The 13,796-nt window shown below is 56.7% G+C and overlaps 1 protein-coding gene across 8 annotated transcripts in view; it reads right to left on the reverse strand.

The window, feature by feature from the left end:
• Positions 1–3,065: 3,065 nt before the first annotated feature.
• Fam110a (family with sequence similarity 110 member A) overlaps positions 3,066–13,796 on the reverse strand; it is a 105,065-nt gene continuing 94,334 nt past the window's right edge. For 5 of the 8 annotated variants that reach the window (XM_070006960.1, XM_070006967.1, XM_070006961.1 and 2 more), the window contains one exon: positions 3,066–4,546. In XM_070006960.1, coding sequence (XP_069863061.1) covers positions 3,607–4,546 — 940 coding nt within the window. In that variant the 3' untranslated portion in view covers positions 3,066–3,606. Of the gene's footprint in view, positions 4,547–7,318; positions 7,966–13,449; positions 13,521–13,796 lie in introns of those variants that run through there. The other 3 variants (XM_070006963.1, XM_070006964.1, XM_070006965.1) reach the window with 3 other exon arrangements.

Here is a 13,796-nt window from a genome sequence, read left to right on the forward strand (position 1 = left end):
TGTAATCTGGCACTAATATCCGAGGGGGTTCGGAACCAGCAGAGAAACACAAAGGGAACAGTCTCTGGGGACAGTGGGTGACGTTTCCTGTCCATACGGCCCACACTTGTCTAAACTCAGCAAACCAGACCTTCAAAGAGCCATCTGTACATTTTATCTCCACCAAGAAAAAAAAAAGAACTGTAAGCAAATACAGGACTCTAGCTAACGGCCCGCATGCTGACATCCCATGAAGGAGAGCAAGCTGATATTTGCAAACTTTCTTTGAGAAGGTTTTTTAAATTAAGCCAGGTCCTGGTGGCTCACTCCTGTAACCATAGCTCCACAGGAAGATAGGTGTTCAACGCCAGATAAGACTTTTTTCCCCCACTGGCCGTGGGGCTTGAACTCAGGACCTCATCACTGCCCCTGAGCCTCTTTGTGCTCAAGGCTAGTGCTCTACCACTTGAGCCATAGCACCACTTCCGGGTTTTGAGTGGTTGATTGGGATTAAAAGTCTCACAAGGACTTTTCTGCCTAGTCTCACTTCAAACCGCAATCCTCAGATCTCAGCTGCCTAAGTAGCTAGGATCATAGGCGAGAGCCACCAACGCCCGGCTGAAAAGTCCATGAGACATTTATCTCTAATTAGTAACCAGCAAAAAGTCAGACGTAATGACATGGCTCAAGTGGTAGGGTACCAGATTTGAATGGAAAAAGCCAAGTGAGAGTTCAAGCCCCAGTACTAGCACATATACACACACCCCGAAAAAAAGTTGCATTGATAAGACAAATAGGTTCCTTATACAATCAAGTATAGCAATATTAACAATTGTACATTGTGGGTAGATATATAATGATTTCCATTTGAAATTTTTCCTCATAAGACGCTGGGGGACCACTAAGTGAATGATTTGAAGGCCAATATTATACTGCTCAAACTCAGATCGGCCTGGATGGCCCACACACCCTCCTTTGTGCCTGGCTGGTTGGCAACTGCCACCATGCCTTTGTGTTCCCACTGCACCCTGGGACCCTAGAGTGTGGGGACCCATGATGCCCTAACTCCTCACCTCTGTCCCCCTCTCCCTCCCCCCCAGGATGTCTGGCAGAATGGGATGTCCTCCCCCGGGCCCCTCCATACCTCAGTAACAGAACTATCTCACCAGGGACATCCCCTGCAGCTGTATTCTGTCCTCTTGCAGGGGGTAAACTGAGGTGAGGCAGAGCCTGGCTCGCCTGGGGACTAGGCAGCCAGGGTGCTTGCTCCCAGCCCATGTATGTATAATTAGCCAGTGGGAAATAGATGGGGGAGCAGATCTCATCTGCCTAATTAGGGGCTCAGCAGCTGGGACCAGGTTGGCCTGAGGAGCCAGCGGGAGAGCAGCAAGCCCCCGAGAAGGGGCAGCAGCTGCCGGCCCTGAGGGGGGCTGCCCATGGAGGCTCACACCCACTCCACATGGAGGGGAACAATGGAGGAGCTGTGTCTGCAGATTGGAGGCTGACAGGGGGAGGGGCTGGCTGGGAGGCTCCAGACTCTGGAAGGGGTGGGGTGGGGGCTCTCAGGGCCCGGCAGCACCTGTTGGAGAAATCAAGGCTCAAGTCTGGCACCATCGCCCCTTCCAATAATCCCTCCTAGGGTCCCCTTCACCCCCACTGGTTGACTCAGCTCTGCTCTGGGGCAGGGCCTTGTATTGCAGGACAGGGGACGTGCTCTCCGCTTCTCTGCCCCAAGTGAAGGCAGGGACGAGGTGTGCTTGCCACGGGCACGCAGCAAGTGCTGCACAGTAGAATAATCAGAAGGAATGGGTCCATGGAGAAGTGGGAAGCCCAGGCCTTCTTGCAGACCTGCTAGACAGCACCCCTGTCTCTCTAAAGGTCCCCTTCAGATTTGGTGAGGGGTGACCCAGCACCAACACCTCTCCCAGGAACTAGAAGTTCCCCTGCCAGCCCTGGGACCTGAACACCAATTTCTCCACATTGTAAAATGCAGCCAGGTCATCCAACTTCCAGGCTGCCTGGGGTTTGCAGGTCACAGTGAGGAAAGAGCCCAGAGAGCTGGCCTTGGACAACACAAAGGCTCCACCACGCGGAGCTGGCCTGGCTGTCCACCCTGACCCTCACTCCTGCAGTACGGAGACCCAGGAGGCCTGGCTCCTGTCCTGTCAGAACTGCTGGACATCTTTGGACATCCGGGCCTCTTGTGCCTCAGTCTCTTCGCTGTACCCAGAGGGAGTAGAGCCCATGCTCATGCAGCAACCACATTTTTCTTTATCCAATCTCCCCGTTTTTGCTCAGACTCAGGCCAGATCCCCGGGACCGGTTGTGAACAGACAACTGGGCTGTTTGTCAACAGCGGAAATCAACTCTTTCTGCCTAAAATAAAACATGAGCCCTGTCACCGGGGCCCCCTATCGCTTCCTGTTTCTGAAAGTTGCAGCTGAAGGAGGCTGCCTGGGTGAGGAAGCACCACCGGCCTCCCCACTCCCATGGGGGGAGGGGAGCCGGCAAGGCCGCCCTGGATGGTCACCCGCGAGTACTAGGTCTGGTTGTCCTGGCAGCCAAGGGCAGTGTACCTACAAGGTACTAACTAACCTGGGAAACAACTAGAAGGGGATAAGCCCTCCAAGCTCAGTACCAGTGCCCTATCCTTATGCCCCTTTCCCCCAGAACATCACCAGGGATCCAGGACCCAAGCCTGTGACACCTGGCTCTCCATGGAGGCCAGGAGGGAGACTGGCTTGTCCACGGCCACCCACCCTACGCTGCTCACCTACAGCCCCACTTCCTTCCCCAACTCCCGCCTCCAGCTCTCACTATGGCCTGGGTGCCTTCTCTGAGCTTCCTGACCACCAAGGCTGGGGAGGGCCTGGGCATCCCTGCCAGCCTCTCTATGCCCCTTTCCCAGCTCTGTCCCCTTCTGCCATGCAGCTGACCCATCTCCTCTGCGATGAGGGAGGGATGGCTGGCCATTCAACCCCTTGCCCATACCTTGGGGTGAATAAGTACCAAGTTCTGAAGACTCTACCCCACGACTTTTAGAGACTTATCCTTTGTGAACACAGAAGAGTCTGAAGGCTCAGCCCTTGAGAAACAAACAATTGTGTTTATTAACAAGGAAGAGAAATCAGAGCAGCACAGTCTCCTAACCAGTCCCTCCTGTAGTCTACCCACCTAGCCCATCTGCCAAAGACTGTAGACAAATGCTCTCCTCCCTGCCCCCATCCAGGATGAGCTCCCAGGAAGTCGGGGCCGTCAGCAGAGGCCAAGGAAGGAAGGAGGAAACGGAGCTCCTTGGCCAGACAGGCTTGGCAAGTTGTTTGGCCCCTTACTCTCAATGGGGAGGGCTCAACACCCCAAATCCGGCCCCAGTAGAGGAACCAAGCAGGTGTATACTCCCTTCAGAAACCTTGCTCGTGGGGAGGGGAGGCCCAGGCCAAGGCCACTGGGGGCAGGGTGGGAACCTCGTCAGAGGTCGCCGGCCAGGGTCTGAGGTTGCGCCTCCACGCGGGGTTCACACCAGGGAGCTGCCTCCGGTCTGCCCAGAGACAGGAAGTGGATGCAGAAGTCCAGGGCCCAAATGCCCGCCACGCTCTGTCCTGCGCGGATCCCGGCCCCCGTGGGGGCCTACCCCTCCGCGGCCGGGGTCTCGCGGGCCTGCCGGAGGCCGTACAGCCACTTGATCACGCGGGCATTCCTCTCGATCACCGACACGCCGTAGGGGACGCGATCCCGGGCGCGCTCCTCCACCGTGGCCGAGCTGCGGCGGGAGCATCCCCCCTCGGAGCTGCCGGGCCCGGCACTGGGCCCCGCCAGGGACACGATGTCCGAGCTGGCCCGCGCCAGGTGCGCCACCCCCAGGCCCCGGGCCTCCTCGGGGTCCAGGCCGCAGTAGTTAAAAAAGCGCTCGAGGTCGGCAGCCGCCCTGGAGAAGCGCTCGCTCAGGTCCGACTTGGAGCGCTGCAGCCCCGGCGGCCGGCCGGGGCTGGAGGCGGCGGTGGTCCCGGGCGACGGGCAGGGCTGGGCAGGTGAGGCGGCGGGCAGGGGGCGCACGTCCACGCGGCGCACGGCAGCCGTGCTGGGCGGGGGGCGCGGAGGCGTGGCTGGGGGCGCCGGGGCGGCTCCCTCCGCCCGCCCGGGGGTCCGGCTGCCCTCCCCCGCGCACACGGGGCTGTCACACAGGTCGATGAGGTTGCTGAGGATGTCCAGGTCCAGCTGCGGCCGGCGGCAGGGGCCGGGCAGCGCTCGGCGGCTCGGCGTGAGCACTGTGCGGCGAGTCCCGGGACTAAAGAGCGGCTGCTTGGACAGCAGGGGCTGCACGGGCTCCTGGCGGGTGTTGGCCACGTGCAGGCTCTTGACGTACTTGGCCTTGTCGGCCTCCAGGCGCTCCACCGCGCTGGGCTTCCGGGCTCCGCCGTCCACCGGCCTCCGTAGCAGGTAGCCCGGAACCTTGGGCCGCAAGCGGAAAGGTAGGGCGGGCGCGGCTGGGGCTCCGGGGCTGAGCGTGTCCACAGGCATGGCTGTCACATACCCCGAGGGCTTCGGTCCGGAGGAAAGCAGGCAACCTCTGCGGGGAAGGGAAGGAACCAGGCTGAGCGCAGACAGACAAAGGCTCAAGCGGAGCCGGTGAGGGGCTGAGAAACCGGCCCTATATAAGGGAGCGGCCACGCCCCCGCACCACAGGGAACCAATCAACAGGTAGACGGCCGCTGCTGACGGGTGTGACCACACCCACTCCCCTTCCCCCCGCCCATCCAGGGATGGGGATCAACCAGGCCCAGCGCCGGCAGAAAAAGTAAAAAGACGCTGGAGAAGAAAGACCAGGCAGCGCTGATTTTAAGGGGAACAGAGCAGCGCCCAGACTCCGTGCCGAGGACGGCCAGCTCCACCTCGGCGTCTCCCCAGAAGCCATTTTGCAGATGGGAAAACTGAGGAAACCAGAGCTGGGGGAAATCACCCAACAAGCTGCAAAGGAAATGGGGGTGCAGGTGGTCAAGAGACCCAGGAGGAGGGGACTCCAGCCCGACACCCCACCTGGACTGCCCACAGAAGCCTGGCACCACCTCCACTCCTCACCCACCCGGGCAGGAAGCCGCTAGGTGCCATCCACCTGCCTGGACATGCCAGGCCCTGGGCATAGAAGAAGAGCATGTACGAGCAGAAAATGCCCATCTCTGCCCCACCGGAGGCCAGACGCCGGTAGCTTCCAACACGGGATGCCAAGGTGAGGCCCACAGTGACCCATCTGAGCCCTGCTGCTCCAAGGAAGGTCGGAAGGGGCCAGGCCCACAGGGCTGGCTCTCAGGCCGGAGCTCTGCCTGCACATGCAAGTCTACAGGGATGCCCAAGCAGCACAGCTCAGGCATCCAGGCAACCCTGGGCATGTTTCCAAGGAAGGCCCAAGGCTGAGGACCCCAGCCCCTTAGCTCCCTGGGAAACAAAGGTCCCAAACCTCATCTGGGCAACAGAGAAAGAGGAGTGCTTAAAGCACCCCAAGAGGACTTACTGTTCAGGACGCCTGGACCTGTACTGCCTGGATTAAATAGCCACTACCTACCTGACTCTTCAGCCTTCCTAAGACTCAAAGAGACAGCACCTCACACCTCTAATCCTCACTGCTCAGAGGCAGGGATCTGAGGATTGTAGTTAAAAGCCAACCTGGGCAGGAAACTCCATGAGACTCTTACTTCTAATTAATCATCAAAAAGCCAGAGTGGAGGTATGGCTCAAGTAGTCGAGCACCAGACTTGAGTTAAAAAAAAAAAAAAAGCTAAGGGACAGCCCTGAGTTCAAATCCCAGTGTCACACATACAGCCAGGTCCTGAATCACACCAGCTCCCACCTCCATGATGACAGGAGGGCCAGTCTGTTTTGTTCACTGTGGCTCTTAGTACCTGCTAGGTATTCCAATATTCACCGAGTTGAAATGGCTAGGGAGCCAGCCCTGAACCAGCAGAGCTATGGAGCAGAGGAGCAGCCTGTGGGTCAAGGCCAAGGCTATGGGAGTAGTGTACCAGGAGGCTGGAGACCCAAAAATGAAAGGCTTCTTAGCTATGCACATAATCAGTAATAATTTGTACAATACTGCATTTACCAGGCAAATAAAACATGTCTGCAAAGGTACCTGTCCTCCTCCATGTTTCCTCCTTCCCCAGCTTGGAGGTGAGCAGCTATGGTGAACTGACCTGGGCCTTGGGGGCTGTTGGTTCACAGCTACTGCTGCTCCCAGGGTAGGGGGTATGGGTAGATAGGGGAGGCAGGCTCACCCAACACAGGTAGACCCCCCAGGAGACCTCAGGCAGGGAGTTCCTGTGAAGTAGCCAGACTGCACCCCACCCCCTCCACCCCCCACCCCCCAAACCAGTCCAACCCGTTGGTAGTGGCAGAGGCGGAGGCGGGTCCTTCCCCAGGCACCACAGGGAAAGAGGAGGAAGGTCACAGAAGCAGGGCCAGGGCAAAAGCCCCTTGAGCACCCTGCTCCAGTAGTCATTCCTGCCAGGGCCCCCTGGCCCCAGAGTCCCCTGGGGCAGGGAGGCTCAGAGACAGAAGCAGCCTGGCTCAGGGTCTCGGGTGCGCCCGCCCCCCCCCCCCCCCGCCTGCTGTGCACCTTGCACAAGCAGCTGCCACCTCTTTAACAGACTTGGTTTCCTTATCTGTGAAATAAAGTTAAAAATAGCCCTCCCTGTGCACGGTCGGTGGGGTCACCAGAAGCCTGGAGAGATCAAACAGGTCACCACACCTGAGGAGCCAGTGGGAGGGCAGCGCTCCACCAGCCTGGCTGATTTCCGAATCGCGCCTGTGACAACCCAGGTACGCAGATGCCATCCCAGGGTCCCTAGGCCCCTGTGACAGGGGCTGAACAGCAAAGTGACCTGCAGGAGCTCCACGCACAGGGGGCAACTGGCAGGCTGGTCTGTTCTCACTGGCCGGCACCCCACCCATGGACTTTCCAACACTGCCACCAACACTCTGAATGCCAACACCTTCTGCTACGCCTCGCCCCTCCCCACCACTGGCGCCCGCTTTAGCCTTAGGGGACCATGGAGGGGGACTCAAAACCTCAGCTTGGCTTCTACCATCTCTCACTCTGAGGCAAGCTGGGGAGTCCTAGGGATGGCAAGGGTACCAGGAGGGCTGTGTGACGGCCAGAGCCCCTGTCCGGCTCAGAGCCAGGGTTGACCTACGTTTCTAATGGTCCGTGTGGCCCAGTCATGGCCAAAGGCTAGAACTTACCAATTCCCTGCCATCCAGGGAGGGCATGGCACCCTGGCTGTCCCCTCATGTCTGGGCCAAGCGCCCCCCCCAGTCCTGGTCCCCACCAACTCCCCCCAGCACGTACCTACCTTGCTCCCCTTGCTCCCTGCTGCTGCGCTCCTCCAGCCCAGCCAACCTGGCTCAGGTAACCAAGTTTGCGCAACTTCCGGCAGCCTCAGGCAGGTGAACCCGCTGGCCTAAATGTCACTCCATAAGAGGGAGGAAGCCAGGAGGAAGCTGGAACGGGACCCTGGGTGCTAACCACTGGTCTGTAAAGGGGGTCCAATCAGCCCCAGGCCACCCCAGGAAGCTCTTCCGGGAGCCAGGCCAGCCCACTGCATGCGTGGCAGAGTCCCAGCACACACTCGGGACTGTGTCTATGTGAGGGACCTCCCAGTTAAGGGGAAATGAAGTCACTCCCCAAACTCCCCTGAGTCAGTGCCAGTGGTCTGTGCCCTGACGAATGGAAAGCCCAGGCTGGGGAAGGCTGAGTCACTTGCTCAAACTCACCAGGGAGACTGCAACCTGGGAACTTTCCCTCCAGACCACGCCTCCATGTCACCTCGCAAACCCTGGAGCAGGTGGCTGGCTTCTGTTGCGAATGAGGAGTGCCACCTTTGGGCCTGGACATGCCCTACCTGCAACAGCTTTGTGCAAACCTGAGACAGGGCGGTGAGGCTCCCTGGAGCTCTGAGGGCCAAGCACAGCACACTGAAACCTCATGGTGCCTTGCAGCCAGCCTGGCAGAAGGACCTGTACTCGCTCCCCACCCTCCACCAGCTGCTAGCCTCTGCCACTCAGGTGGGCGCCATGGACTAAGCCATCTTCCACTAGGATGCTGAGGCCAGGGAGAGATCATCACCCATACTTTAGTAAAATGGGAGGATTCGTCTCTTCTTCTATCTGCACCAGGCTCTGCTGTGCTCTCTCACGGACATATTAACAACTTACACCCTCATACCTGCTCTGTGTATTACCCCATTTTACAGTTCAAATGCTCTGTGCATTACCCCATTTTACAGATTAAAAAAACAACTGAGGGACAGAGGTCAGGTTTCCAACCTGAGGTCACACAGCCTGCAAATGGCAGAGCCAGGATTTGAACCCTGGCTTGGGTCCCGGGAGGGTTTCTAGTGTTAAGGCTTTGGCCATTGACCAGACAAGTCCCTCAGGAAACATCTAAAGTATCTACAGATCCTGCTTGGGCCCCAGAAAGAAGACATGTCTGGAAGCACACCTTGGCTGTGATGCTGAGCCTCTGTTTTCTCAGCTATAAAATAAGAGAGCAATGATCTCATAACCACTCTGCTTAACTCTTAGGATAAAACCCAGTCTTAGCAGGGCACCAGTGGCTCAGGCCTATAATCTAACTACTCAGGAGACTGAGATCTGAAGGTCTCAGCTCAAAGCCAGCCCAAGCAGGAAAGTCTGTGAGGCTCCCATCTCCAATTAAATACCAAAGGAAGTTGGAAGTAGAACTGTGGCTGAAGTGGTAGAGTGCTAGCCTTGGGCCCAAAACTCAGGGACCTGAGTTCAAGCCCAGTACCAACATTAAAAAAAAAAAAAAGCAGACAAACAAAAATCTAGCTGGCCCAGTAGGCCCTCTACCCTCGGGGGCCAGGTCCCTGCCCAAGCCTCCCTTCTCATGCATACACAGCCTCTCCCCGGCTCCAGTCACAAAGCCCTGTCTGCAGATACCCTGATGTGCAAAGGTCTGTCTTGCCCCAGGGTCTTTGCACCAACTGCTCTTTGCCGGTTTTTAGAATCACTTCAAATGCCAGCTCCTGAGTCCCACCAACCCCATCCCTTATCCTTTTGAGTTCTCTCTTCTCCTTCACATCTGTCCTGGAACTTCCTCTGCCCTCCATGTTTCCTTCTTCCAAGACAAACATGACAGGAAACATCACTGACCTGTGGCTAGAACAAGACACAGACCAGCCATGGAGATGCATTTAATAGTGGGGTTTTTGTTTCCTTTTGTCTTGTTTTCTGTGTTGATTCTGGGGCTTGAACTTAGGGCCTCATGTGCTTACCAGCTTTTTCTACTCATTTATGGCTCTACCTCCAGTTCTAGCTTTTTGCTGGTTAACAGGAACCAAGAGGCTCATAGCTTTGTCTGCCAAGGCTGACTTCAAACTTCAATCCCCAGTTCTCAGTTTCTCAGTAGCTAGGATTACAGGCATGAGCCACTGTGCCCAGCTGATTACTGTTCCGTTAATCCTACCTCAATTTAAAAGGGAGAAAAAGAGGGAGGGAGGGAGGGGACTCTTTATTCTGTAACAACAGTCTGTCCTAATCTTGATGATCAGCTGACTCCCTGGCTAGGGCTCTAACTGCCAGATTTCCCCTGTGTATAGTTACTATTTTCCCTTTGTAATTAATCGTTATCTTGGGAGGGGGGAAATAAAGGCCTGAGTCCCAGGGTACCAATTCCCCCAGCTCCCTCTTCCACCTAGCTGCTGGCACCAGGGCCCAATTGACTCCTCCTCTGGCCCCAAGCCCCCCACCCCTCAACCTGGGCTCTGCTGCTTCTAGCCCAGCCCAGTTCTTCCTTCAAAAACACCTATCCATCTCTGCGGGTACAGCTCACCTGCCCTCAATGCCTTTGCTCCACCCCTGCTTCCTCTGCAGGTGCAGCTGGATTCCAGAGTCAGCGTTCTGCACAGCAAACATCTCGAGGCCTCAGTTTCCCCAACTCTAAAACAACAAATCCCTCCCAGCATGAGGCCTGTGCAAGATAATTCCCACCAAAGTGTGACCGATGGAAACTGCTTTGCCAAGCAAGCTCTCCAGGGCCAGCTCCCAAAGAGGCCATCACCAGAAGGCTGGCCACAGTCCCCATGGGCTCCAAATCTAAGACAAGACAGTAAAGAGAGCAAAGTCACTGGAATAGACATTTCCCCATGATTTACAAAGGGAGCCAAGCATGGTGGTGCATGCCTGTAATCCCAGCACTCTGGGGGGTATGGTAGGAAGTGAGACATCGCCACATCCTCAGAAAGAAGATATACAAAGGTGAAATCAAAGCTGAATACCATGGCTCATACTGTAAACTTAGCTACTCAGGAGGCTGAGATCTGAGGATTGAGGTTCAAAGTCAGCTGGGGCAGGAAAGTCTATAACATTCTTTTCTCCAATGAGGCAAAAAAAAAAGTGGAAGTAGAGTTATGGCTCAAGTGGTAAAGTGCTAGCCTTGAGCACAAAAACAGCACCCAGGCCCTGAACTCAAGCTCCAGGCATGGTGTACACACACACACACACACACACACACACACACACACACACACACACACACGCACGCACGCGCGCGCGCGCGCACACACACACACACACACACACACACCTTAAGAGATGGAGCTCCAGCCTAGCAAGCAACACTGAGCACACACACACACACACACACACACACACACACACACACACACACACACACACACACACACACACACACACACACACACCCTCTCTCTCTCTCTCTCTCTCTCTCTCTCTTAAGAGATGGAGCTCCAGCCTAGCAAGTAACACTGAGCTTTTGAGCCAAAGGTCCAGAATTTATGACTATGACTGGAGGGTTTTGATTATGACTATGACTGGAGGGTTTTGAGAATCAATATTATTTGGCACATACATACATGCTCATGCTGAAGAAGCCAGGCTCCCTTAGTTCGTATCACATTTCTGCATGACCTCGTGCAAAGTCTTAGGTCCCTTTTATTTATTTTTGGTCGTCATAGGGCTTGAACTCTAGGCCTGGGCGCTGTCCCTCAGCTCTTCAGCTCAAGGCTAGCTCTCTACCACTTGAGCCACAGCACCACTTCCGGCTTTTTCTGCTTATGTGGTGCTGAGGAATCGAACCCAGGGCCTCATGCATGCAAGGCAAGCACTCTACCATTGAGCCACCTTCCCAGCCCCTTAGGTCCCTCTTGTACTGTTTCCCCTCTGGAAGATGGAAAGGATGTGGACGTAACTACCTTGCAGAATGGAGGGAATTCACGCACACTTATAAAGCACTTAGCCTTAAGTGCTCAAGGTGTGGAGTGATTTTTGCCCTGGTTCAGGGGTCAGAGGTGCAGTTTCTGGTGTTCATCACATCCTCCACCCACCCACCCCACCCCCTTCCTTCCACCTGCTTCTCTCAGTCCCCTCCTGGAAGCCAAGTCCAGACTTGGAGAGACAGAGAGGCCCTGGCCTGTCCCAGAGGAGGATCAGAAAGGCTCCAGCCAGCAGGGCAACCCCAGCTCCATTTCAACCAGCTGTCCAGGTCAGACACCCCGCTGGACAGCCTCCACGGCTGTGCCAGCCCAAGCTATTTCTGGAGTCTTCTCAACACTCATGTCTTGGCCTGCCCAAGAGTCAACCTGGCACAATCCTCAGGAAGGAGGTATGAGAAGGCTGTGGGAGGGGTGTGGGAGTGGATGCCTAGGGTACCAAGCTCCTGCCTGTGCGGCACACCGTATGCCCACCTCCACTAACTCGGTCTTCTAGCCTCGATTTATACCAGAGGTTGCAAAATGGGGACAAAGGGCCTTGCTGTGGAGACTGAATGCCAAGGGGGAGAGAGAGAGAAAGGCAAGGCCTTAGGCACACAGGAAGGGGAAAGGTGGGGCTTGAGAAGAACCCACAGCCATGCCCACTTCCTGACCTCCACTACCCTCTGCCTAGGCCTGAACTTACCAGTCCCGCCTAAAAATGTGAAGAAACACATCCAATGTCACACCACGTCAGCAACAGATCTCACAGACAGGACAGTGACCTCATGGTTGTATGCATATTTAGTCATTATGTATATTTAATCATTTTAAGTATATCTACTTAATGGGATTTTCAGTGAGGTAAACACATAGCTCAAAATTTTACAACTTTGGTCCAGGGCTAGAGGCTTACATCTTGTAATCCTAGCTAATCAAGGAATCTGAAATCTCAGAATCTCAGTCCAAAGCCAGCACAGGCCGAAAAGTCACTGAGACTCTTATCTCCAATTAACTAACAAGATAAGCAAGAAGTGGAGGTATATAGCTCAAGTGGTAGAGTGCCAGTCTTCAGTGAAAAAGCCAAGGGAGATCACAAGGGCCTGAGTTCAAGTCCCAGTACTGCCCTCCTCCCCCAGAAAGTCCGCATTGCACTAGTGGTAAGTCCCTCACTTGCCTCATCCCATTTGCCATGCATCACCTTCCAGCAGGGGAAGATGAAACTGGCTAATAAGTAAGCCATGTAGGACATGGATGGGACCAATGCCACAGAGAAAAACAAAACATGGTCAGTGGAGGCCAGGGTGAGTTCAAGTAATGAATGGAAAGATCTGTTTTTCTTTAAGTTCTTGGAGTCTTATCCCCAAAGGCTGGAGGCAGGGAATCCCCACTAGAGGTCAGAAATTCCCTTCTGAAGAGACTGCTGACAGGATTCTAGATGTCAAGAGGGAAGCCAGACCCCTGCATTGACAAGCCTGAGAATATGGCGATGGGGGCGGGGGGGGGGTGGTTAAATTCTCAGACCTCAATTCCTCCCCCTTCTCCTACATAATGCCAACAACTATAGTACCCTAAGGCAGGAGGGGAATCCCAGGAGGCAGAGGGCCCAGCCCAAATCAAATCTCCATCTGGGAGGGTCCTAACCCTACTCTCAACTCCAGGTCTTGGCTGACTAGCGACCTTGGCCCCTCTGCCCTACCCCAACCTGGGGCAGATTCCCAAGAGGCCAGCAGAGACGCTTAGGGTCAAAGAGTCTGTTCCCCGCCCCAATATAACCCAGCACTGTCGTCCCATCCGATTCCCCCCCCCCCATAAAGACCCTCTGAGAGAGCAGAACTGGAGTTCATGCCCGGTAGGCAAACGGTGTCTCGCGAACCCAGAGTCCAGCTCGGACACGTTCTGGGGGAAGGGAAGGCAGATGGGCATGAGACTCCCCAGGATGGAGACGCGGTGGTGGGGAGCGCAGGTGACCCACCCAGGGGCCCGCAGGCTCTGTCTCCACGACAGGGGGCTCAGGAAGTGCGCACCAGGGGTCCTGGTAGGCCGGGGGGGGGGGGGGAATCCGAGCCGCCAGGCCTAGAGGCTGCCAGGAAGCGCGGAGAGACTAGAGAGCGGATTCTCGGCGGGACCCCTGGAGCCCCCGTCCTCACCTGTGCCACGCGCGCAGGTGTCATGCGTGGACCCGGCAGGGCGGGGCGCTGAGCCCCCGAGCCCCGAGCCCACCCTAGCCCCCGCCCCGCGCGCTCACCTGGAGCCCGCGAAGGCGTGTCCCGACTCCTCCCGCGCAGGTGAGGGGCCGGCCGGCTGACAGCTCGGACCCCGGCCCGCAGGGGTCGCTCCCGCCGCGACCCGGGAGCCCGCCGCTCCGCCCCACCCCACCCCCCCACACACACTGGGGACCCCTCGGGAGTCTCTCCGGAGCCGCCCGTCGCACCGGAGCCGAGCAGGAGGTCCGGAGATCTGGGCCGCCCCCAGCGCGCGGAGGTCCCCGGGGCTCGGAGGAAAGGGAAGTGAGCTTTTCCTCCACCCCTCCACCGGAATGGTTCGCCCCGGACTTCCTGATTGGTTCCTCGTTTCCGTTCGAACGTCGCGCCG

The sequence above is a fragment of the Dipodomys merriami genome, unplaced genomic scaffold (genome assembly GCF_024711535.1).
Source record: "Dipodomys merriami isolate MVZ:Mamm:240054 unplaced genomic scaffold, mDipMer1.0.p SCAF_7, whole genome shotgun sequence".
Lineage (NCBI taxonomy): Eukaryota > Metazoa > Chordata > Mammalia > Rodentia > Heteromyidae > Dipodomys > Dipodomys merriami.